A 23197-nucleotide genomic window follows, 5' to 3' on the forward strand; every position below is an offset into this window, starting at 1 on the left:
TTCTTTTGAATATGTGGCCCTTCGGCTGAAATGCTCCTCTCGAGCTCTGTTCCTAAATATCTATAGACCACCCAAATACTGTGCAAGCTTTTTTGATGACTTTACTGAACTGCTGTCTATAGTGTGTATTGACTTTGACCGTCTAGTCATTGTTGGTGATTTTAACATCCATGTTGACAACCTCCAGGACAGAGGGGCTAAAGAACTGTTTTGTGTTCTTGATAGCTATGGACTGACTCAGCATGTGATGGAGCCCACGCACAATAAGGGGCACACTCTGGACTTAATTATCTCAAAGGGTGTAAATATCTCTAAGGTTGTGGTGACTGATGTTGCACTCTCTGACCATTCCTGTGTTTTCTTTGAGAGCTCTATTTCTGTTCACAAAAATGTTCAAAAAGAGGTAACCACAAAGCGATATTTAACTGAAAACACTAGGGAAATGTTTACTCAGAATTTTCCTTCCACACTTGCCCCTGCCAACATCTCAGTAAATGAGCTAGTAGATCATTTTAATTCAAAAATTAAAAATGTTATAGATGCCATTGCTCCAACTAAGGTAAAGGAAGTGACTGGCAAGAAAATATCTCCATGGAGAAAGGCCATGAGCGTGAAAACAGAAAAAAGAGAATGTCGAAAAGCTGAACGCAGGTGGCGAAAAACAAAACTCCAGGTTCACTTTGAAATCTATAAAGAGAGACTTGGCCTTTATAATTTGGAATTGAAAAACGCACGACAATCGTTCTTCTCTGACATCATTACCAAAAACAAAAACAACGCACGTGCCTTGTTTGCTACTGTCGACAGACTAACTAACCCCCCAGTGTCAGTAGCCTCTGAATTTCTATCCACCAGGGCGTGCAATGATTTTGCCTTCTTCACTGACGAAAATCAGAAAATCAGACAAGCAGTCAGTGCCCCTGCATCAGGAACAGCAAATGTGTTGTCCCTATCTCCACTTAACATCAATTCAGACATCATGACACAATTCCATCAGATTAATGATAAAAACCTAGAGGACATTATTCAACTTCTGAAATCCTCCTCCTGCTGCCTTGATATTATTCCAACAGGATTTTTCAAAGATGTTTTTCCTTGCATGGCCTCAGATCTACTTCATATAGTAAACAAATCTCTTCACTCAGGTATTTTTCCACAGGCCCTGAAAACTGCAGTCATTAAACCGCTCTTAAAAAAGAATAATCTAGATGCTTCAGTAATGAACAATTACAGGCCCATATCAAACCTCCCATTTCTAGGTAAAATCATTGAAAAAGTTGTTTTTCAACAGTTGAGTAATTTCTTGCATTTAAATAGCTGTTTTGATGTGTTCCAGTCAGGCTTTTGTCCAAACCACAGCACTGAGACTGCTCTTGTAAAGGTCTTTAATGACATCCACTTAAACACAGACAGTGGCAGAACTTCAGTGTTAGTATTATTAGATCTCAGTGCTGCGTTTGACACTGTTGACCACAGCATATTACTAGACCGACTGGAAAACTGGGTGGGACTTTCGGAAACAGTTCTGAATTGGTTTGAATCCTACTTAAAGGACAGAAACAACTTTGTTTCTATAGGTAAATACACATCTGAGTTGACAAATATGACATGTGGGGTTCCTCAAGGCTCCATCTTGGGGCCTCTTCTCTTTAACATCTACATGCTACCACTGGCTCAGATAATGAAGAACAACAAAATAAGTTACCATAGCTATGCAGATGACACACAAATTTATGTAACAATTTCACCAGGAGACTATGCTCCAATTCAAACACTGAGTAAGTGCATTGAACAAATCAATGACTGGATGTGTCAGAACTTTCTCCAATTAAACAAAGATAAAACTGAGGTAATGGTTTTTGGAGCCAAGGCAGAACGTATCAAAGTTAGCGCTGAGCTTCAGTGTGCAATGTTCAAAACAACAGATACAGCCAGAAATCTAGGTGTAGTCATGGACTCTGACCTCCGCCAAAAAAACAGCACCGGGTCATTTGAAACAAAGCGCATTTGCGTACCAACATTGAGAAGGAGAGAGAGAAGAGAAAAGAGAAAATAGAGGAGAGAGGAGAGATGAGAGAGAGAGAAGAGAGAGAAAGATATTTGCGAGTTGCATATGAACCATGATATGAACTCGGGGCCGGCCCGTAGCTCTGGCTAGATGTTCGCCTAGGGCGCCAGATCTGGGGAGGTGCTGCGCTGGCAGTTCTGGGAGGGAGAAAAACATTTTGACCGTTGGGCTCATCCTAATTTTCGGCCTTGGTGTAACAATATTCACAATTAAGTAAATGTAACACCCTTTTCACCCCGGTTACACGTTTCATTTGCCCTGTACGATGGGTGCTGTAAGTGATGAAAATGGGGGATGTTGGCTTATCTGGCGCCCGCAGCTCACAGACAAAATGCGAGTGAGCGAGGGAGAGAGGGAGGGTGCACCGGTACCAGCGCTGTTGTTATTAGAATCTGGTGCTCTAACGGAGATAAGAAGAAGATGTTTCTACAATAATGTGGAGGGAGAGTCCTCTCTAGTCAGACTGAGAGGCTGATAAGTTAACTACAGCTCAGTGAGGTAAAGGACTCTGAGGGTTTAGATAGTTCACTTTAGTCTAAATTCAAACGGTTTGGTCACAATTTATGTAAACACATATTTCCAAGGCACTCCTTTGTAATTATTGGGATAAACAGGTTTGAAATCATTCCAATGTATACTATAGGACAGTAAACCAAAAATATCCTTTAAAACTGGAGATAAAAAAAAAGCATAAATAAATAAATGTTAAGGTAAAATAAGATATGAATGAACAACACAAATAAAATAAGTTACATTAATTTGTTATTGGCGATGGTAGGTTATTGGTTATGTTCACATACTTATTTGATTACATCCACTTGTCTGAGATGACAACAGAGACTTTCGACCCAAACCCAGCTGTTGACTTGTGGATGCAAGCAGCTAATCGCAGACTCAACCAGAGAGGAAGAAGTAGGCCTACATCATCAGCTACCATGTCTGACAGAGAGGAAGACAGTGAGGAGAACAGTCAGGAGGGTAGTGATGCTTGTAGGATTACTGCTCGTGCTAATGTTGTCTTGTGTTCACCTCTGCATGTGTGTTCAGTGCCGTGTGTCTGGCAAATAAAGTCAAGACCCCCTCAAAAGTTAGGGTTTATTTCATTTTAAGGATGAGCACCAAGCAACATCTCCAGGTGCTCCTTTGAGAACCAGGGCAAAAAAGTTATGTGCACCCCTGACCCCATACTTCACTACCGTACAGCGCAATGGGCTGGATCACACTATCAAATATTTTGAGCCAGATTTTAAATTGGAATTTGGACATTATAAAATCTCTGGCTCTTCTGGCTTTTTCTTTGAGTGCATTCACTGCCATGTTGAAACTTCCCGATGCTGTTATGGTTAAACCGAGGTAGGTATAACTCATACTATGTTCGATGATATGATTGTTTATGGTAAAATGGTATTTGTTCTCCTGATATCTGGGGCGTTTTTGGAAAACCATGACATTAGTTTTCTTCATATTGATTGCCAGGGCCCAGTTCTTACAGTACTGGTCTACTATGTCCAGCTGTTGTTGTAGTCCTTGTTCAGTAGGAGACAGCAGAACAAGGTCATCGGCATAAAGCAGACACTTCACCTCTCTATCTAGGAGGGAGTATGGGCTCAGAACAGTCTCATAATACACACATGCGCACAGAAGGATTCACACTTGTATTTCATGATCCGCAAAAGGATTCACACTTGTATTTCCGGATCCACACTTGTGGTTGAATGCAGTGTTGAACAGGTGGGTTTTGAGTGATGTTTTGAATGCTGTGAGGGAGGAGGAATCTCTGATGGATTGGGGTAGTGAGTTCCAGAGGGTGGGTGCAGCAACGGAGAAGGCTCTGTCGCCCCAGGACTTGAGGTTGGTCCGGGTGGGGAGGGACAGGAGGTTGGCAGTAGCAGAGCGGAGGGAGCGAGTGGGAGTGTGTCTGTGGAGGAGGTCAGTCAGGTAGGATGGGGCCAGGTTATGGAGGGCTTTGTATGTCATCAGGAGGATCTTGTACTGAATTCTCTAGGGGATGGGGAGCCAGTGGAGCTTGATGAGGACGGGTGTAATGTGTTCACGGATTCGGGTGTGGGTGAGTAGACGGGCGGCGGAGTTCTGGATATATTGAAGTTTTTTGAGGATTTTTGCAGGTGAACCGTAGAGGAGGCTGTTGCAATAATCTAGACGGGAGGTGATGAAGGCGTGGATGAGGGTTTCGGCAGCAGTGGGAGAGAGGGATGGACGTAGACGGGCGATGTTTTTGAGGTGGAAGAAGGCTGTCTTTGTGATCTGTTTGATGTATTTGTTGTAGGAGAGGGTTTGGTCAAATATGATGCCTAGGTTCCGGATGTGAGGGGAGGTTTGAACTGGGAAGCTGTCTATATTGAGGGTGAAGTTATGGATAGGTGTGGTGAGCTTGTTTTGTCCAATGATTATTATTTCAGATTTATCGCAGTTGAGTTTCAGGAAGTTAAGTTGGAGCCAGGATTTTATTTCAGTGATGCAGTTTGTCAGGATGGAGTGGGTAGCAGTGGAGATGGACTTGGTGGAGATGAGAAGCTGGATGTCGTCAGCAAAGCAGTGGAATTGAAGTCCATGACGGCGGATTATGTGACCAAGGGGAAGCAGGTAAAGGATGAAGAGGAGGGGGCCGAGAACTGAACCTTGAGGGACACCTTGGGGGAGAGGAGCGGTGGGGGATTTGCAGTTATTGATGTAGATGAACTGGTTTCTGTCAGAGAGGTATGAGGTGAACCAAGAGAGGGCAGTGCCGGTGATGTTGAAGGTGGTTTCAAGACGGGTGAGGAGGATGGAGTGATTGATGGTGTCGAAGGCAGCGCTGAGGTCAAGGAGGATGAGGATGTTGAGGTTACCAGCATCGGAGGAGAGGAGAAGGTCATTTGTAATTTTGAGGAGTGCAGTTTCGGTACTGTGGTTTGAGCGGAATCCGGATTGAAAAGTTTCATAGAGGTTATTAGCAGAAAGATGATGCTTAAGTTGTGACGCTACAGCGCGTTCCAGAACTTTTGACAGAAAGGGTAGGTTCGAGATTGGTCTGAAGTTATTAGGGTTGTCAGGGTTTAGTCCGGGTTTTTTCAGAATAGGGGTGATAGCAGCTATTTTGAGGGACGGTGGGACGGTGCCAGAAGACAGGGAGGAGTTGATTGCTGTAGTGATGAGTGAAGAGAGAGTAGGAAGGCAGGCGTAGCACTTCATGTACGCATTTTGCGCAGTCCGGAGCTGACAGGTCTATGGAGCCTGCCTGCAGGCGCTAATCTCAGGACACCCTCCACTCTCAGTACAGCGCCACTTTCCGAACAGGAAATGCACGCAAATACAAGCCTTTATATTATTAAGGTACAGCGCCACTTTCCAAACCATTGATGAATGCTTGTGTACACAAAAACGGCAGGTAAACCCGTTTTTAAATGTGTGTTTCCTGTATGGCGAATACAGCTGCTTTATTTATGTCTGTATGAAGTTGTTGTGCGTGTGGAGGGAGCAGCTACAGGTTAGCTTAGCCTAATCGATCAGTGCACTACGAAGCCAGTGCTAGACAGTGACCTGTTAAGGGGGGGGGGAGCCCCGCCGGTCATTATCGGCCGATATTCACTCTTAATAGTTTGATCGGTGCTCTCTATAAAGGCCGATCAGGAGAGCTGGATCTGATCGATATGGACATAAACGTGAGTGAAGTGTAACCGGACGCAAGAGAGAGATCAGATCAGCTGCTGAGTCTGATGGAGACACGCAGCTCTGCATGATCACCTGATGCTCCGCCCTCTGTTTAGCGAGGTGACCGGCCTGCGCAAAATGCGTATATGAAGTAATCTTACCCTCGTGGGGGCGCGCTCATGTGATTGGCTTAGAATGAAGGAGACATCTGATTGGCTATAGATAGAAAAAATTACAAGTACGAATCGGCTGACCGTCAGGGGAGTCTCAAAAAACCCACACACGAAGCGATCCGTGCACAGAAAGCTGTTTGTGTTTGCAGGTTCAGAGGTTTTAAACGGGAAACTAATAAGTGAGGATCAAAAATACATATGTAAAACTTTTTTCTGTATTTTGATTTTATTTACATGTATATGAAACGGAATACATTTGTGTGTGCATTGAAAAACACAAGTATGGATCCGGAAATACAAGTTTGAATCCTTCTGTGTGCATGTGTGTATTATGAGACTGTTCTGAGCCCGTAAGGGAGAGGCCAGGAGCAGCACAGTGATCCAACTGAACAGCAAGTTCATTTATATATATATATATATTAAATAAAGTGGGACTTAAATTGCAACCCTGACGAACGCCTCTTCTCTGGGTGAAGAATTCAGTTTGTTTGTCTCCAATTTTAACAGCACACTTATTCCCTAAATACATTGATTTAACCAGATCGTACATTTTGCCCCCTATACCACAATGTAGAAGTCTATAATAGAGCCCTTCATGCCAAATAGAGTCGAAAGCTTTTTTGAAATCAATGAAACAAGTGAATATCTTACAAGTTTTTGTTTGGTGTACATGTTTGTTAACTAAAGTGTGAAGGGTATATACATGGTCGGTGGTGCGGTGTTTTGGAAGGAAGCCAATTAGATTTTTACTCGAGATGGATTGTTGGTTAAGGACATCTTGTATTCTTTTATTTAGAATGCTATAGAATAATTTCCCCAGACAACTGCTGACACAGATGCCACGGTAGTTATTAGGGTCTGAGTTTCCCTGCGACTAGTCCCTCCCACCAGGGAAGCATGGAGAGACGCAAGGAAACCACGAGAAGCAGGGAAATGAGTTTTAAGAGCAATGGGACGTCCTTTCCTCCGGAGCGTCACGTGAAGCGACGTCCGTTTGTGATGACGCTGCACAGCTGATCGTCTGACAGCAGCTCTGTCCCCGTTATTTCCAACACCCCCGCCTCTGTTAGCACACATTTACTGACACAAACATTTGTACTCTATCATCTGGTAGACCCCAATAAATAAAATAAAAACTCAATCTCAAAAAAGATAAACGCCATTCTTAAAATGTATAAACGAACATTAGTTTGATTAATATTGATTAGAGTGCACAATATAAATAAAATAATTGAGAGAAGAAAAAGAGATATGTTATCTATCAAAACCCAGTTAGATTAACATTCATTGGATTGCACACTTTGTTTGTTTGTGTGGATATGTAGTAAATTAACATTTCAATAGCACTTAATGACTGAATGGAAATGACAATAAATGAAAATGTAAAACGAAAAAAGCGATCATGAAAATGTTTCCAAAAAAAAGAATAAAATGATTTTTGACCACTTTGTTGTTCAGATATATCACATATTTGTAAATAAATGAAACATTAATTGAAACAAAACACGGTATAAACTGAGGAGTGACTCCCGTGAGGTTCATGTGTTTTCTTCACTCCGCTGGGAAACTGCTCTCATGTCAAGAAGCATCAGATCAGTGCATGCACTCACTGCATCATCCAATCAGTGAGCGATACACAGTAAGGGGGCGGGGCGAGTGTCTGAGGTTTTCATCGAAGGATGGTCTGGTGGTTCCTCGATTATAGCTCCTCCATTATCGCTCCTCGGCAAAAATAAGGCCATTGGGACGCTACTCAAGATGGCGCAGACAAATCAACTTCCGGTGAGACCGAGGAGCGAGGAAATGAAAAGTAAGAGAAGTGAAACGCAGCCACGGTCTCAAGTCATGTGACTCGAGTCCCCACCTCTGGTATTGAGTGACCCGACAGTAGGGCTGAACGATTAATCGATTTTAAATCGAAATTGCGATTTGAAATTATGCGATTATCAAATCACAAAGCCTGCGATTTTTTTACAATTTTTTTTTTTTCTTACAATTTTTTGTTTTCTTCCTGTGTGTCAGTCATCCACACCAATCAGAAGTGCTGTGCTCCACATGTTCCAGCCATTGTTAACCAATCAGATGTGGCCCATAATAGAAGGTGATAGACAGATTGATCCAATCACCTGGCAAGTATTTTTGAAAGCGCCTGCCCTTTCCAAATGGATTCCAATGGAGCTTTCCATGATGGTTTGGTGAAACAAACCATCTGAGTCAGGTTAGTAATGCTCCATCACATGTTCTACATCTATTACAGGGTGAGTCTTAAACTGAAGCTTGACTTTAAAGCAACCCAACGGAAGTTTCAGGTAAGTTTAGTTCTTTCACTCGTAGCTCGGGCTGCGGGGGTGCTAGAGACGGGAGCACGTTGATACGACCTTCCTAGCCGGAGATATGGCCGCATTCCCTCAGAACATCCCCTCAATAGTTCCGGTGGATTTCAAGATGGCGCCTGCATGTGTCGGCATGCCGCTCCCTCAGCTATCTGCCTTTAGCTATCCTGTTTTTGTTTTATGTTTGTCAGAATGTCTCTGCTCGTCTATGATCGCCAAGCTCTCCTCCACCTAAGACCCTCACTGGAGTTTATACTGCTGCCCAAACCTACATCTGGCAACCGTAAATCGACTCCCCCCCCCCTTTCTGCTTTTCTGAACTGAACCCGGCCTCGCCAATACTCTGCGCAGTCGTGTATCGTCCACCAAAGTCCAATAAGGATTTCATAACTGACCTTTCTGACTTTCTGTCCGGGATCATAGTGAAATATGATCGTGTTTTGATCTGCAGAGACTTTAATGTCCATGTGTGTTGCGAGTCCAAACCTCTGGTTAGTGACTTTTTAAATCTCCTTGATTCTTTCGGTCTCATTCATTCCGTGGCTGGCCCGACACACGATAAAGGACAGACCTTAGATTTAGTATTATCGTTTGGACTGTCTATCTCTGTGGATGAAATCTGTGCAGCGACGCGTATCTCAGACCATTTACCGGTTCTGTTTACAACCTCGATCCCTTCTGCGGGAGTCGAATCACCTGCCCTTGCACGTTGTCTGCGTTCAATTAACCCCTTGACTGCCTCACAGTTTTCAGATGCTTTTAATGCTTCTCCGATCTGTAAATTAGAGGTGAACTGGGCTCTTAGTGCTGATGAGCTTATCTCCATGTTTGACTCGACATGCACACTAATACTGGATTCCGTTGCTCCTTTTACGCTTAGACGCACCAAAGTTCTCTTAGAGCCATGGCTTAATCACTGTACTCGTGCTCTCAGACGCGCTTGCAGGCGTGCAGAGAGAAAATGGAAAAAGGATAAACTCCATGTCTCCTTAGAAATCCTTCGTGCTTGTCTTTCCGACTACCAGACGGCAGTCAAAGCAGCCAAAACAGAGCACATTTCTCTGTTAATCTCTAAAAACAGCCAGAAACCTCAGGTTCTTTTTAATGTCCTGAACTCGATCATTAATCCTTGTGATGCTTCTCCAATTGTGCCATCGACTACCCTCTGCGATACATTTCTTAAATTTTTTATCAAAAAAGTATCTGCACTTAGGCTAGCCCACACTAGTGCTACCCCAGATTCTGCTCCTTTTCTGTGCCCTGCTGTCCTCGACCACTTTGAGCCTGTATCCCTCTCTTCTCTCTCGGATGTTGTCAAGCACCTGCGGCCGACAAACTGCACCTCAGACAGCATTCCCTCTCGCTTCCTTAGAGATGCTTTTTAATCAGTTGGAGCAAGTGTTTTATTGCTTGTAAACACCTCTCTTAGCTCAGGATGTGTCCCAGCTGCCTTCAAACATGCAGTGGTCAAGCCACTACTTAAAAAGAAAAATCTCGACCCTTCCATTCTCGCAGATTTTAGGCCCATCTCACAGCTACCTTTTTTATCTAAAGCGCTGGAGCGAGTAGTCTACGCCCAGCTGCAGTCTTTTTTAACCATGCATGGCATCCACGAAAAGTTTCAGTCTGGCTTCAAACCCATGCACAGCACTGAAACAGCCCTTTTAAGAGTTTTTAATGATCTGCTCCTAGCCGCCGACGCAGGTAGCTCAGCTGTCTTGGTGCTGTTGGACCTGACTGCTGCCTTTGACACTGTGGACCATAGCATCCTGTTGTCACGGCTTGAACAGTCCGCAGGCATCACAGGCTCTGCCCTTGCATGGTTCAGGTCCTACCTGACAGACCATAGCCTCTCAGTGCAGTACCTGTGGGGTTCCCCAAGGCTCGATTCTGGGCCCCATCCTTTTTCTACTGTACATACTGCCCCTAGGTCTCACAAAACATAATATCCCCTTCCATTGTTACGCTGACGATGTACAGATCTATCTGCCTCTCAATCAAAATGCCAACTCACTACAGCAGTTGATGGACTGCTTAACAGAGATTAAATCCTGGCTGAGCCAAAACTTCCTCACCCTCAACGAGAGCAAGAACGAGGTCATCTTTTTTGGACCCCGACCTCCAGCCTCTCCGGTTGATATTCTGGGCTCCCTCAATAAAAACATCCTCCCCTCTGTCATGAACCTTGGAGTGACCTTCAATAGCGCTTTTAAATTTGATAAGCAGGTCAGCACCGTAGTCAAGACCTGCTTTTTTTAAATACGACTATTGGCTAAGATTAAGTCGTTTTTATCTTTTAAAGACCTAGAAAGGGTTATTAACGCCTTTGTTACCTCGAGACTGGATTACTGCAATGCTCTGTATGTGGGTATGGACCAGGCCTCAATTAGACGCCTGCAGCTAGTGCAGAACGCAGCTGCACGTCTTCTAACTGGCCATAAAAAGCGAGACCACATCACCCCAATTCTGGCCTCATTGCACTGGCTTCCAGTTCGGTTCAGAATAGATTTTAAAATACTTGTATTTGTTTTCAAAGCCCTAAATGGGCTGGCTCCGGCCTATGTAGCCAAACTCCTCCATCGCTACACCCCAGGCAGAGCCTTAAGGTCGGCTAATCAGCCGGACCCCAGGCTCTGGAACATTTTGCCCCTCCATGTGAGGTCGGCCCAGACCCTGGGGTTTTTTAAATCAACACTTAAAACTCACTTTTTCTCTCTGGCCTTTTAGGCTTCTCTTATCAAGAATAACTTTTATCCAACACCTTTTCCCTTTCTAACCTCTCAAGGTTTTATTAGAGGGAAACGGTTTGTAGAGTGGCTTAGACAGACCGGGGAGTGTTACGATTCGTAGACACAGCGTACCTCCCTATCTCTCATCAATTTCCAACTAAGGCTCCAGTGGGGACCTTGTTCCCTGAGTGTGCCTCTCCACCTATGTTTCTTACTCTCTTACTTGCTACCCTTTGCCCTCAACCTATTCTAAGGGAGTGCTTGTTCTTCCGTCTGTCTGTCTGTCTGTGTCTGTGTATTCTCCTGTTCCGATTAACCCAGCCACATTTTTTCTTGTTTTGTGTCTATATCTACGCCGGGATCCGGAGTCGAGGCTGATCTTCTTGCTGTGGTCCTGTGTCCTGGATCCTCTATCCTGAGTTCTGGATTAAGTCGTGGACTTCGGGTTGTGGTTAAACCTGTCTCTGCGGTCCTGCCTGGGTCTCGTCATGCTGCCTCCCTGATGGCTCCCACAGGATTGTAGTTGACATCTTCGTAGATTCATCTTCTTATTACAGACACATGCATTTCCTAACATTTGGACTACCTATGCTGTAAAATGTATTATCTCTTCGATTTACACACGGCATCTATTGCACGTCTGTCCGTCCTGGGAGAGGGATCCCTCCTCTGTTGCTCTCCTTGAGGTTTCTCCCATTTTTTCCCTTTAAACTGTGGGTTTTCTCCGGAAGTTTTTCCTTGTACGATGTGAGGGTCTAAGGATAGAGGGTGTCGTTTTTTCTCATACTGATATTCTGAACAATCTGTGCTGTTGTATTAGCTGTAAAGTGTCTCTACTGTAGGCTATTTTTATTATATGTACAGCACTTTGGCTCGACCAAAAATCGTTTATAAATGTGCTATATAAATAAAACTTGATTTAATTTTTACAATAAACTTCCGTTGGGTCACTTAAAAACAAATATCACAAATCGCAATCGCAATATTTGTCAGAAAAATCGCAATTTGATTTTTTTCCCAAAATCGTGCAGCCCTACCCGACGGTAAACAATAAACATACCTATAACTAGTTTAGCTAGTTTCAGAGGTAGATAAGATTGGTAAGTGAGCGGGCGGAGCTGCTGGTGATCCAGGAGAGCTGCTAGGCAACGGGGTGTGGCCTAAAGTATAGTGCAGCATTATGCATATGTTTACACGAGGGGTCAAATGACCCCATTTGGTGGTTCTAGGTATAAATGCTCATCTTTTTTTCTCTTCATCCCCCACCCTCCAAAATGCAGTCAATGCCTAATATACCCATTTTGGGAAAAGTCACGAAGTTTGAGATGTGTGGGTTTTAACGCAGGGTGTTAAAGCTAAGGGTGGATAGTCTTCAGAACTTTGCTATGTTATATTTTGGTCAGTATGGAAGATTTTGAAACTATCCAACAGAAAAAAATATGTTTCGAGAAATGGGAGATTACCCAACCAGCTTTAAAACACTCCTTTTTCTCTTCCTTATAGTAGGACTTCACAAAAAAAACAATTTCAAACTCCGTTAATTGGGTCAATTTGTGTAATTGCTTCAGTTAGTCATAACAGATCAAACTGTTCAGATTCATTTTATAATAAATCGATACATGGTGCGCTTCTGCAATTAATAAACAACATAATTAATACATTTAAACAAACTACTAAAAGTAGCTTAACTACATTATTCAAAAGTTTACATTAACTCTGGATAATAACACGAGAATAATAAACGGAGCCTCTCTTTTCCTCCCCCTCTTCTGACAGCCCGTGACCCGACAGTAAACAATAAACATAACTATAACTAATTTAGCTAGTTCCAGAGGTAGATACGATTGGTAAATGTGACAGGTCTAACTTGAAATGTGTGTTCTCATTCATAACACTTCGTTCAATGTCTCACTATGGGATGCGCCTCCCCGCGAATGCCTCAGAAGCATCAATCTTATTACGCCAATCCTGATTGGCTGGTGATCTTGATGACCACGTCAGGGAATCCACCCACCCTTTAACTAGCTTGCGCTACGACGCAGCGCCATTCAAACACCTCTTCTCGCTTCGGAGCACATCTCTAAATTATCAGTAGCCTGGCTAGCTTAACTGTCCATAGACTGAACCACTCTAAGCTAATTTTCGGTCGCCGGACGCTTGCCGGCTACACTTGCTTCGCATAGATTTGAATATTAACATACCAGTTAATACTCGATTCTGCCCTGCCGTTTTTTTAACGGTAAGGTTTTTGATTATTGAACAGTAACATACCAGTTGTTGTTCCGTCCCTCCAAGTCAGCATTCCGGCTATCAAGGATGGACCCTTCTCTCACTCACACCAGAGGAGACGGAGGCTCTGAGGCTCGACTTTGCGGCTGCGGGTATAAAATATCAAGCACGGACTCACACCAGGTCTGCTCGTCCTGCCTTGGGCTGGAACATGCCCGGAAAGAAAAAAACACAAGTCTCACAAGAAGCGTCTAAATGAGCCCTGAGCGCTCACGGCTCATTTAGCTTCTTGTGAGACTTGTGTTTTGTTTCGGTAAACATGGTTCATATCATCAGTTAGCTGCGTTTCTTCCCGTTAAATTAGTAGGACACATTAATAGTTTATTACATTTTAAGAAGCCCTGAGACACAGTTTTGTGAGAAAGAAAACGGGGGGGAAAAGCCCCTTAACAGGTTAAATGGGAAATAAATCATTTAAAGTAATTTTGAGTGTTCCCAAAGCCCCGGTGTTCTGCAGTTTGTGTGGGCCTACTGTACTGTTGCACGGTTTATGCTGTAGAAACTATGTCCAGGGGGAAGGGGCTGGGACTAAAATTCAGCCCTGGAAACTGACCCAGCCCGGCCACATGAAATGTCAAATGTTAGAAATCCGCTGTTTATTACTTAAAGTTTTACGTCCGATTCGCTCCTTTTTTCCTCTCTGTACACAGCTCCAGTTTGGGCATTGGCCTGTCATCAGATTCCATTTTTATTTTTGATGAAATACTCCAAATCTCCACCCTCCATAATTGCACTTGCTTCAGTTGATTGCTACTTTTTAAGGGCGGTGATGACAGTTACAGTACGAACTGAAGTTGATGCGATTTGATTGGATTGTGAGGCATGACGTGAGCCTCATCTGATTGGTCAATCCCTCAATTTTTTTCACCAAGGGAAGCCAATTTCGGCTGGCCTCCTCTCGCAACAGAGAGTGCCATCTACTGTTTCACCGTAACATCTAGAGGGGCGCTGTTTCACTCTTTGTAAAATACTCAATGAGAATAGGGGAGAGATGGGCCGGCAGAATAATTACCGAAACTAAACGAAGTGTTTTTATTTATTTATTAAAATTATAACTACAATCCAAAAAAACAGGGGAAGCCTGGCATCCCTTGGCCTCCAGGAGAAAACGCCACTGAGTTCAAGGGATAATTCTCACCCCCCTCTTGCTCTTGCCCTGCACTTGTATGTGCCAGTTGAGATGGTTCTTCCAGCAGCTCAACTCTGTCCCTCATCATGAACGCAGGAGGCTGGCTGCATATCTGAACTCGCGCCCTCATCATTCTCTTCATCATCTTGCACTTGTTCTAAGCTGCTGATGATAGTGCTTGTCGCAGCGCTGCTGCCAAAAAGGTCTGTCAATTTGCGACATTTATATGCTTCACCTGCGAGTGACTTCACCTTTTTTTCTCTTGCCTTCTCGGCCCCACCTTTTTATTTTTGTTTTCTTTGATTTTTATCCATGTTTTTTCATTCTCCCTGTCTGCCGCGGCGTCTAATCCCTTCTCTTCGTGTGGCCGGTCTTTTTTCTTCTTCGTGTGTGATTATTTGACAGATAAGAACCACAGAACTGCATCAGTCGGCCGTCAGCGCAACTTAAATGATGACGTTAAACATTTTTTTTAAAGGGCCGACCGGCCGTTCTGTGGTTCTCCAGATTCAACAGATGGCCAGTCCGTCCCTGCTTGGCACTATGGGCCTGGCCCGTGAGTGGTATAATTTGAGTACAGTGGGGCTTCCTCAGAAGGTGATAAACACTATTCAGAGTGCAAGGGCTTCCTCCACCAGGTCTCTTTATGACTGTAAGTGGAGGGTGTTTGAGGAGTGGTGCCTCCAAAAGGGACACGTCTCTTTTCAATGTCCTGTCAGTGTGATTTTGTCATTTCAGCAGGACTTGATTGATAAACACAGAGCTTTCTCTACGATCAAAGTGTACCTGGCTGCTATTGCTGCATGCCATGTGGGCTTTGAGGGAAAGACGGCTAGCCAACATCCCTTGGTCTGCCGTTTTATGAAAGGGGCTCGCAGGCTCCTCCCTGTTTCCAGGTCAATGGTGCCCTTAGTGGTTTTAGATGGGCTCACTCGACCTCCATTTGAACCCCTGGAAGAACTTGACATGAAACACCTGTCACTGAAGACAGTGTTGTTGCTGGCTCTGGCATCTGCCAAGCGAGTCAGTGACATTCATGCGCTCTCTGTACATCCTTCATGCACTTAGTTTGCCCCGGGGCAAGCAAGAGTGTTGCTGAAGCCTAACCCTGCTTTTGTGCCCAAGGTGGTTGGCTCATGCACCCCCATTGACCTTGCGGAATTTTCTTCACCGTTATGTTCTTCTGAAGAACAGTGGCTGAATTTGCTGTGTCCAGTTCGTGCCTTGCACATCTATATGGACAGGTCTAAAGAGTTTCGATGCAATGACCAACTCTTTGTGTCCTGGGCTGACCCTCATAAGGGCAATCCCGTTACCAGGCAACGACTCTCCCACTGGATTGTGGAAGCGATAGCTCTGGCTTATACGAGTCAGGGTTTGCAGGCACCAACGGGCCTGCGTGCTCATTCTACTCGTGGACTGGCTACATACTGGGCTTTGTTTAAGGGTGTTTCCATCCAGGACATTTGTGCAGCAGCGAGCTGGTCTTCACCGCTCACTTTTGTCCGTTTTTACAGATTGGACGTCTCTGCTCCAAGTGTGGCCCATGCAGTGCTGGGCCCCGTGTTGGGACAGAGTTCTACCTGTTGAGTACTGATTTTTGAGATAAGCATGTCTAGCAATAGGGGAGTGTCAATATCCCATAGTGAGACATCGAATGAAGTGTTATGAATGAGAACTATTGGTTACTAGTGTAACCCCAGTTCTCAGAGTAACATGAAGTGAGATGTCTCACCAGACAGCCCTTCTTGCTGAGGCGAAGGCGAGGCGTATATATTTTGTGTGAAAGTTATTAGTTTATGTTCATCACAATTTCGGCAGGCATAAAGGAGGGAAACACTCGGGGAGGATATTTTATTTATCTGAATTGCATTTTAAGAAAAAAAGAAAATTGATAATGAACCCTAAATGATTTGTAATTGTAGATCCCCATTTTGATTAGAAAAAAGCTAGTTATTATTTATCCTAAATCTAATGGGTAAAGGTATTAGGGCAAGGTATAAGGGGAGGAAATTATAGAACCATCTCACTGCGTTTAGGTTCCATATGTTGTTTCTAAATCAGAGACACATGAGGAGATGTGGCAGTTTAATCAACATTGAGCTGAGAAAAGGGACGAGGTTGAAGGGTTAAACCTTTAGATCGTGGTATAAAAGGTTCCATGGTTTTTCTGTAACCAGCACTTATTCCCCCCTCTAGTTGTATCATTGTGGTTTTAACAAAGGAGCCACACAGCACTCGTATGTGAAATGTATGCGTTGTTATAATGGGCAGCGCTCCAGGTTTAAAAGCCAGCAGGTCCAGATAAAATACATGAACTCAGGGGAGAGACATGGCTGTTTCTAAAAGGTCTCTTACAGAAACTAAATGCTAAGTTTGGGCATGCAGAGCTCACAGGTCTTTCATTTAGAAAGCTGTTCTTTCATTTGAATGCCTGGGTAAAAATAAGGTTATGAGTGTCCTCCTCACTTCCCCTGCTCCGGGGCTTTTTCGATATACTACACCTCAATTTTATTTTACTGGACTGTGGGTCCCTGTTGCATTTAAAGATAAAATATATATTTTTAAATGAAAATAAATAAATCAAGTAAATAAACTTAAGCTATGTTTTTATTATTATTTTTCTTAAATATTTAAAGAAAAGCCATTTTCTTTTCACAATTATCTCTCAAAATAATAAAATGTAAAATAAGGAAAAATAAAATCACTATTTATTTCTTCTTTACGCTGCATCCCTCAAAAATATTTAACTTATATTTTATACATTGTATACAAATAATAGGAGGAATTAAACTCAAGCCATGTCATTATTATTATTATATATTTTTTAATAGTGTTTTTTATTAAAATTATCTATCAAAATAATTTTAAAAAAATCATTACTTTCTCTTTTACGCTATATTTACAAACGTATTACAGGTGAAATATAAATGACAAACAAGCTGCGTCCTGAATGACATCCTGCCCACTCTGTAGTTAACCTCTGATACTTGTTTAACATTAAGTAATTGTGTTCTAGTTACACTTTAAATGCAGTGTCCGTATCTCATTCCCCGGCTCTATGAGGTATACTTACTGCTCGGCGTGACATCCGCAGCATGTGGTGTGTCACTTCAATTACAGCTTTAGAACCAGGGTAAAGATAAGCAAAATCTGGATGGTCTGTCTTGAATTAAAGGATTTATTAGTTTTATTAGCACTGTGTTTTTAGCAGATTTTGACAGTGGAGTCTAACTTTCAACCATATACTGTAACTCAAAGTTCACCTACTAGCTTTTTTTTTGCACCTTTAAGCCCCTTCTTTTTCTTTTCCTTTACTCCTTTCCTCATACACAAGTCTCATATGTGATGGCAACTAAGCTTTCTCCTTGCCACTGACAAACAGAAACATTTAGTTTAACAGCTCTGGAAAAATGCTTGAAGAAAACTTCAAGTTAATTGAGAATAGTCACACAAATGCAGCCTCCACCCTGCTTCATTATGGTGACATGTTTTCCATGCTATGCATAAAAGTGTAGAAAATGTGTTGGCGCCACAGACACGTCCTGTCAACTGTTGTCAAGCGTTAAATAAATGTGGTTTTGCTCTTGTTATTTATGTTTTTGTTCTTGTGTTTAACAATGATGCTCAAATAGGCTTTCTTGGTTTTCTTGCCTAGAGGGACATGGATACCACATACTATATCTGGCCGTTGAATATGAATCTGGAGTGAGAAGCTAGTTAGCTTAGCATATAGCCTGGAAACATGGAGTAATGTGGCTAACCTGCTTGAGGTTAATGTCCTCCAGCATCTCAAAACTCTCTTTTTGTGTGTTTTATAGAAACAATAAGATATGACATGCTGATTAATGAGCTTTCTAGATTACCTTTTGAAATAGCCAGCCATCTGTTTCATAGTAGGCTATTCCAGTCTTTATGCTAAGCTAACTAGCGGCTGGCTCTAACTTCAAAGTAGAGTGGTATCAATCGCATATTACACTCATCAAGAACACAAATAAGCATGATTCCGACAAAGTTGAACTGTTTTTTCAAGAGTGAACCTTATGGGATCATGTTGAGAGAGTGAGAGGGATCAACTGATTTGCTTCCTGCTGCGACTCACTGCCAAATCCTGTTCTGTCCTCCACAGCAACTTACTAGACTTTGGGGAGCTTCTTGACCAAGAGGGCATCAACGACCAGTCGACCCCTATCTCCACCTTAGACCGAGAGCTCCCTGTTGAATCCAAACCAGAAGAGAACAGCGTTGTTCCCAATGTCCCAGATGTCCCAAATGTCCCAGAATCCAGTTCTAGGTCTGATGGCGTGGGTAAACCCAGGACCATCAACAAAGCCCCCCTACTGCCCCAGCAACAGCCCACAAAGGCCCACAGACCCACAGAGCCCTCCTTCATCGGAGACACCTACATGAGTGAAGTCTTCCCACCACAAACGGTAAGTTCTAAATGTGCTGGTATGACCTATAAGACCTCTAAAAAACCCTGTGAATGTTTATGTGTGAATAAACACCTTCAAATTATTGTAGATTAATAATGTATTTATATCTGTGGATCATAGTGCTTTAGTAACACATGCTTTCATTGTGCTGGATATGTTGTTATCGGATGGGTGCCACAGTTGTCTGTTGTTCTAGTAAATCCTTCATAACAAATCAAACGTTGTCGCCTGAAGCTGAGCTCTGCTTTTTCTTCCTAGCATATTTTTGTACGCAAGATAGATATGACAACTCAAATCTGCCTCAAAATATTGGGAGTGATCTTAGTGTTCTGCAAGAAAACGCACCATCCCAATATTTTACATATTTTACACACAGGCTGAATTGTTATTCCATAGAGAAGCAGTGGCGTATAACACAATTACCTAGATGCATACATTCATTGAGGTTTGTAACCTTTTCATGCTACCTTGTCTGTGTGCATGTGGTGTTATATGTATTGCACTGTAATGCCCTTGTCAGTGTCCTAATGAATATGTCTGTGGATAAAAGCTCTTGTGGTTAGCGCTGTTCTTTGGCAGCTGTGTTTTTCCTAAATCATTGCTCCCAGTAGAGTGAGAGTAGATATTTAGATATTATAGTAAATATTTTGGTAGCATTTTTTGACAAAAACTGTGAGTTGGTGTGAAAAGCTATTCCGTATTTGTTTATTTAAATCTGACTTCTTTCAGTGATAACATTTAGGGTGATAAAGATGTAACGATTGACAAATTACGTAATAATTAACCTGTGATTAGGCTTCCAAATAAGTTTTGAAGTGCCACGGAATATTCCCTTCACCTGCAAGTATCTTGTAAAAAAACTAGGGCTGTCAGTCGATTAAAATATTTAATCGCGATTAATCGCAAATTAATCGCACATTTTTGATCTGTTCTACATGTACCTTAGAGGAATATTTTTTAAGTTTTTAATACTCTTATCAACATATGAGTGGACAAATATGCTTTATGCTAATGTTTATTATCATGAATATTAAACACAACAACCTCTGAACTATACAAATATTCGCCTCAATTCAACCTGGAACCTCTCTCATACAATAATACTGTGTGTGTGTGTGTGTGTGTGTGTGTGTGTGTGTGTGTGTGTGTGTGTGTGTGTGTGTGTGTGTGTGTGTGTGTGTGTGTGTGTGTGTGTGTGTGTGTGTGTGTGTGTGTGTGTGTGTGTGTGTGTGTGTGTGTGTGTGTGTGTGTGTGTGTGTGTGTGTGTGTGTGTGTGTGTGTGTGTGTGGGTGTGTGTGTGTGTGTGTGTGTGTGTGTGTGTGTGTGTGTGTGTGTGTGTGTGTGTGTGTGTGTGTGTGTGTGTGTGTGTGTGTGTGTGTGTGTGTGTGTGTGTGTGTGTGATGGATCGTTGGAGCTATGTGCAACTCAAGGCATATGCTCGAACGGGAGCTGCCTGGACGCTGCAATCATGTTGCGCACTATCCGTGCTGAGTGTGCTGACTTTTCGTACAATGTCCCACTGTCTGGCTTCCTGCATAAAGTTAAGTGCTCGGCGCAGTTGACGGCGAAATGTCGCTCCTCTGTTTTCATTTAAACAGCTCCTTATATCCGTTAGCGCAGCTAGCTAGCACCAGATGCTAACAACAACAATGCACGTAAGGTCTCTCTCTCGCTCGCTCGAGCCACACATACACACACCCTCCCGGTCCTCCAGATGGCCAGTCGGTGCCTGCCGGTGAGCGTGGAAGTGTGGTCTGCCACAAGCGGGCGGCAGGAGCGGGGCTGTCAGCATCAGCTTGTAGATCAGGGATGGGCAACTTTGATGGTGGTGGGGGCCACATCATTGATGTACTGGCCACCAGGGGGCCGCAGATTCACTTGGAACTCACACACACAAAAATTCCATGTGTTGTATGTAATTATTAACAAATATACTAAGTCTGACATCTTCATTGACATTTTACAATCAAAGGGAACATCCCCAAAAATGGGAACATCCTCTAATAAGCTCACTAAACAAATATCAGTTCACAGAAATGTTATTTCATTTTTACAAGTGGCATGTTTGTATTGAACAGGTTATTAAACAGTGGAATAAAACTATTTTAAACTATTGGAAAGCACAGAAAATGTGTGTGTATTGAGATTAACCATTAGATGACATACACATTAAGTCATGAACACTAACCCAGACATTAGTTGTCTAACTTGAACCTAAAACACTTGTAGCCTGTCTTTGTATTCCCCTTATTCCACAATAAGGGGAATGTCAACACAGACACCTGTCAGCCCGCACTCTGCTGTTCCTCAGCACCACTCCCCCTCCCTCCCGCTGAAATTCTGAATGAAAAGCGTAGTAATCATAGATAACACGGCAGGGTCCGTGACAGTTTGTTTTCATCTGATTTCAAATAAACAAAGTCTTGGTTTTAAGAATATTAAACTTGTTTCGCCAAATTCAGATGATAAAAATAACTTTTAAGCTTGTAAAGGCATAATTACAAGAGGCAACTTAACGTCACAGCAGGCATAACAACAGCCGGTGTTTCTTGTGAGGGTTTCCCCGGGAAACAAACACAATACACACAAATGCGTCACAGATTATTTTGCGGTATTTGAAATCATCTACGCAGCTCGCGACGTAACTAGGAGTCTAGTGGACGGTATCAGTACTACAAGTAAAAAAAAAAAATATATATTTAAAAAAAATTAATTACGTTGTTTATAAATTAATCTGAGGGCCGCAAAAAGAGGAGGTGGGGACCGCATGCGGCCCGTGGGTCCCCATTTGCCCAACCCTGTTGTAGATGGCATTTTAAACTCGATGCGCTCTGAAACTACGGGGCGGCCGAGGAAAAAAAATACACATGCATTAAAATAATTAGTGGCGTTAATTTTTTTTTGCGTTAACGCGTTATTAACGCCCTAAAAAAAAAAAAACATGTTTGGTATCCGAAATAGAGGAGCAGATAAAATGTGTGATAATGTTAACAACCAGGCTGTACCTGTTTCCCTCAGGAATGCACAGATAGTATCCAAAGACTGGCCGCCAAAACAGAATTTGGTCGACGGTTTCTGAACGACATTCCAGTCGTGCAGTGGGCCCAACACGTCACTCAGGAAAGCTACCAGCGTCTGAGAAAGTACCCAGGAACACATGGCTGGGGGGGGATCGATTACAAAAGTGAGTTTTTGTTCTTCAATATGTTTTTTTCCCATTAAAGAGGACAAATTATGCTCATTTTCAGGTTAACATTTGTATGTGTTGCTTCTTCCGTGACATGTTTCCATGCTTTAATGCTGCAGCACCTCTTTTCACCCTCTGTCGGAAACCAGAGCTCAGTCTGCTCTGATTAGTTAGCTGGCCAGCTCTGTTGTGATTGGTCAACCGCTTAGAGATGTTCCTGGAGTGTGTTGGAGCGGTAGCCAATAGAAGATGTACAACCCAGTCTCACGGCATTTCGTGTTCACCAACACAATTTTTAATGAATTGATTCGTGTTCACCAACACGATTCTCCCCTTTTTTTCGTGTTGCACAGCACGATTTTAAAAGCAATGTATTTCTACTGGTAATGTGTTTCGTGCCTGCAGCACGTATTTTTCTCCGGTCGGGTCTTGGAAGACCGGAAGCTGTGTGGTTCATAAAAACATGTTCTTACTCAATATCAAGCCACAATTATTGCTTTTATTTTAAATCGTATAATTTCGGACTTTTGTTTCCGTCTGTGAGGAAAATAAATGGGGCTCAGAGCCTCAGAATACTGAAATCTGTATTTTTTAAATCTTTTTTTCCTTCTAATTTGTTATTCTTTTCTAAATAACACACTGTTATTTACTCACCAATAACACACAATTATCCTTGCTTTTATTTATTGTTTAATTCCATAATCTCGGGCTTTTTTGGCGTCCGTCAGGAACTGAATTTCAAAATAAAAATAACCGGAAACAGACGTAGGCATTTCGAGCGATTACCCAAGATCCTCAGCTATGATTTAAGCTCGCTGATTGGATGTTTTAGCCGCAATGCATGCTGGGATTTGGGGTTTATATGATATGAAATCCGGAAAACATTTTAAAAGAATAAAATAATACTTAATTCCGAGTGTTCTTGCTTTTCTCTTTGAAAGTTATCACATAACGGCATTGTAATACACGGTTCGGCTGCATTACATATTACAGATCTGCCGTAGTTCTTTATTTATAGAGCCCTGATGAGAAGACTTTTGGAAAAACTGGAAGAAATGCCGCCGAAACTGAATACTTGACGTGGATCATAAATATATCAACAATTAAACAACATCTTCAATTTCTCTTCACACAATACGTCTCCTTGCAGTATCAACACTAATTCTGCTGACTTTTACATTTGATCTAATTCATAGATAGGT

At 42.7% G+C, this 23197-nt stretch overlaps 1 protein-coding gene across 3 annotated transcripts in view; it reads left to right on the forward strand.

The window, feature by feature from the left end:
- st6galnac (ST6 (alpha-N-acetyl-neuraminyl-2,3-beta-galactosyl-1,3)-N-acetylgalactosaminide alpha-2,6-sialyltransferase) overlaps positions 1 to 23197 on the forward strand; it is a 44519-nt gene that overhangs the window by 5862 nt on the left and 15460 nt on the right. For all 3 annotated transcript variants that reach the window (XM_034227555.1, XM_034227554.1, XM_034227556.1), the window contains exons 3-4: positions 18502 to 18805; positions 21827 to 21992. In XM_034227555.1, coding sequence (XP_034083446.1) covers positions 18502 to 18805; positions 21827 to 21992 — 470 coding nt within the window. The remainder of the gene's footprint in view (positions 1 to 18501; positions 18806 to 21826; positions 21993 to 23197) is intronic.

This window comes from Gymnodraco acuticeps, unplaced genomic scaffold (genome assembly GCF_902827175.1).
Source record: "Gymnodraco acuticeps unplaced genomic scaffold, fGymAcu1.1, whole genome shotgun sequence".
Classification (NCBI taxonomy): Eukaryota; Metazoa; Chordata; class Actinopteri; order Perciformes; family Bathydraconidae; genus Gymnodraco; species Gymnodraco acuticeps.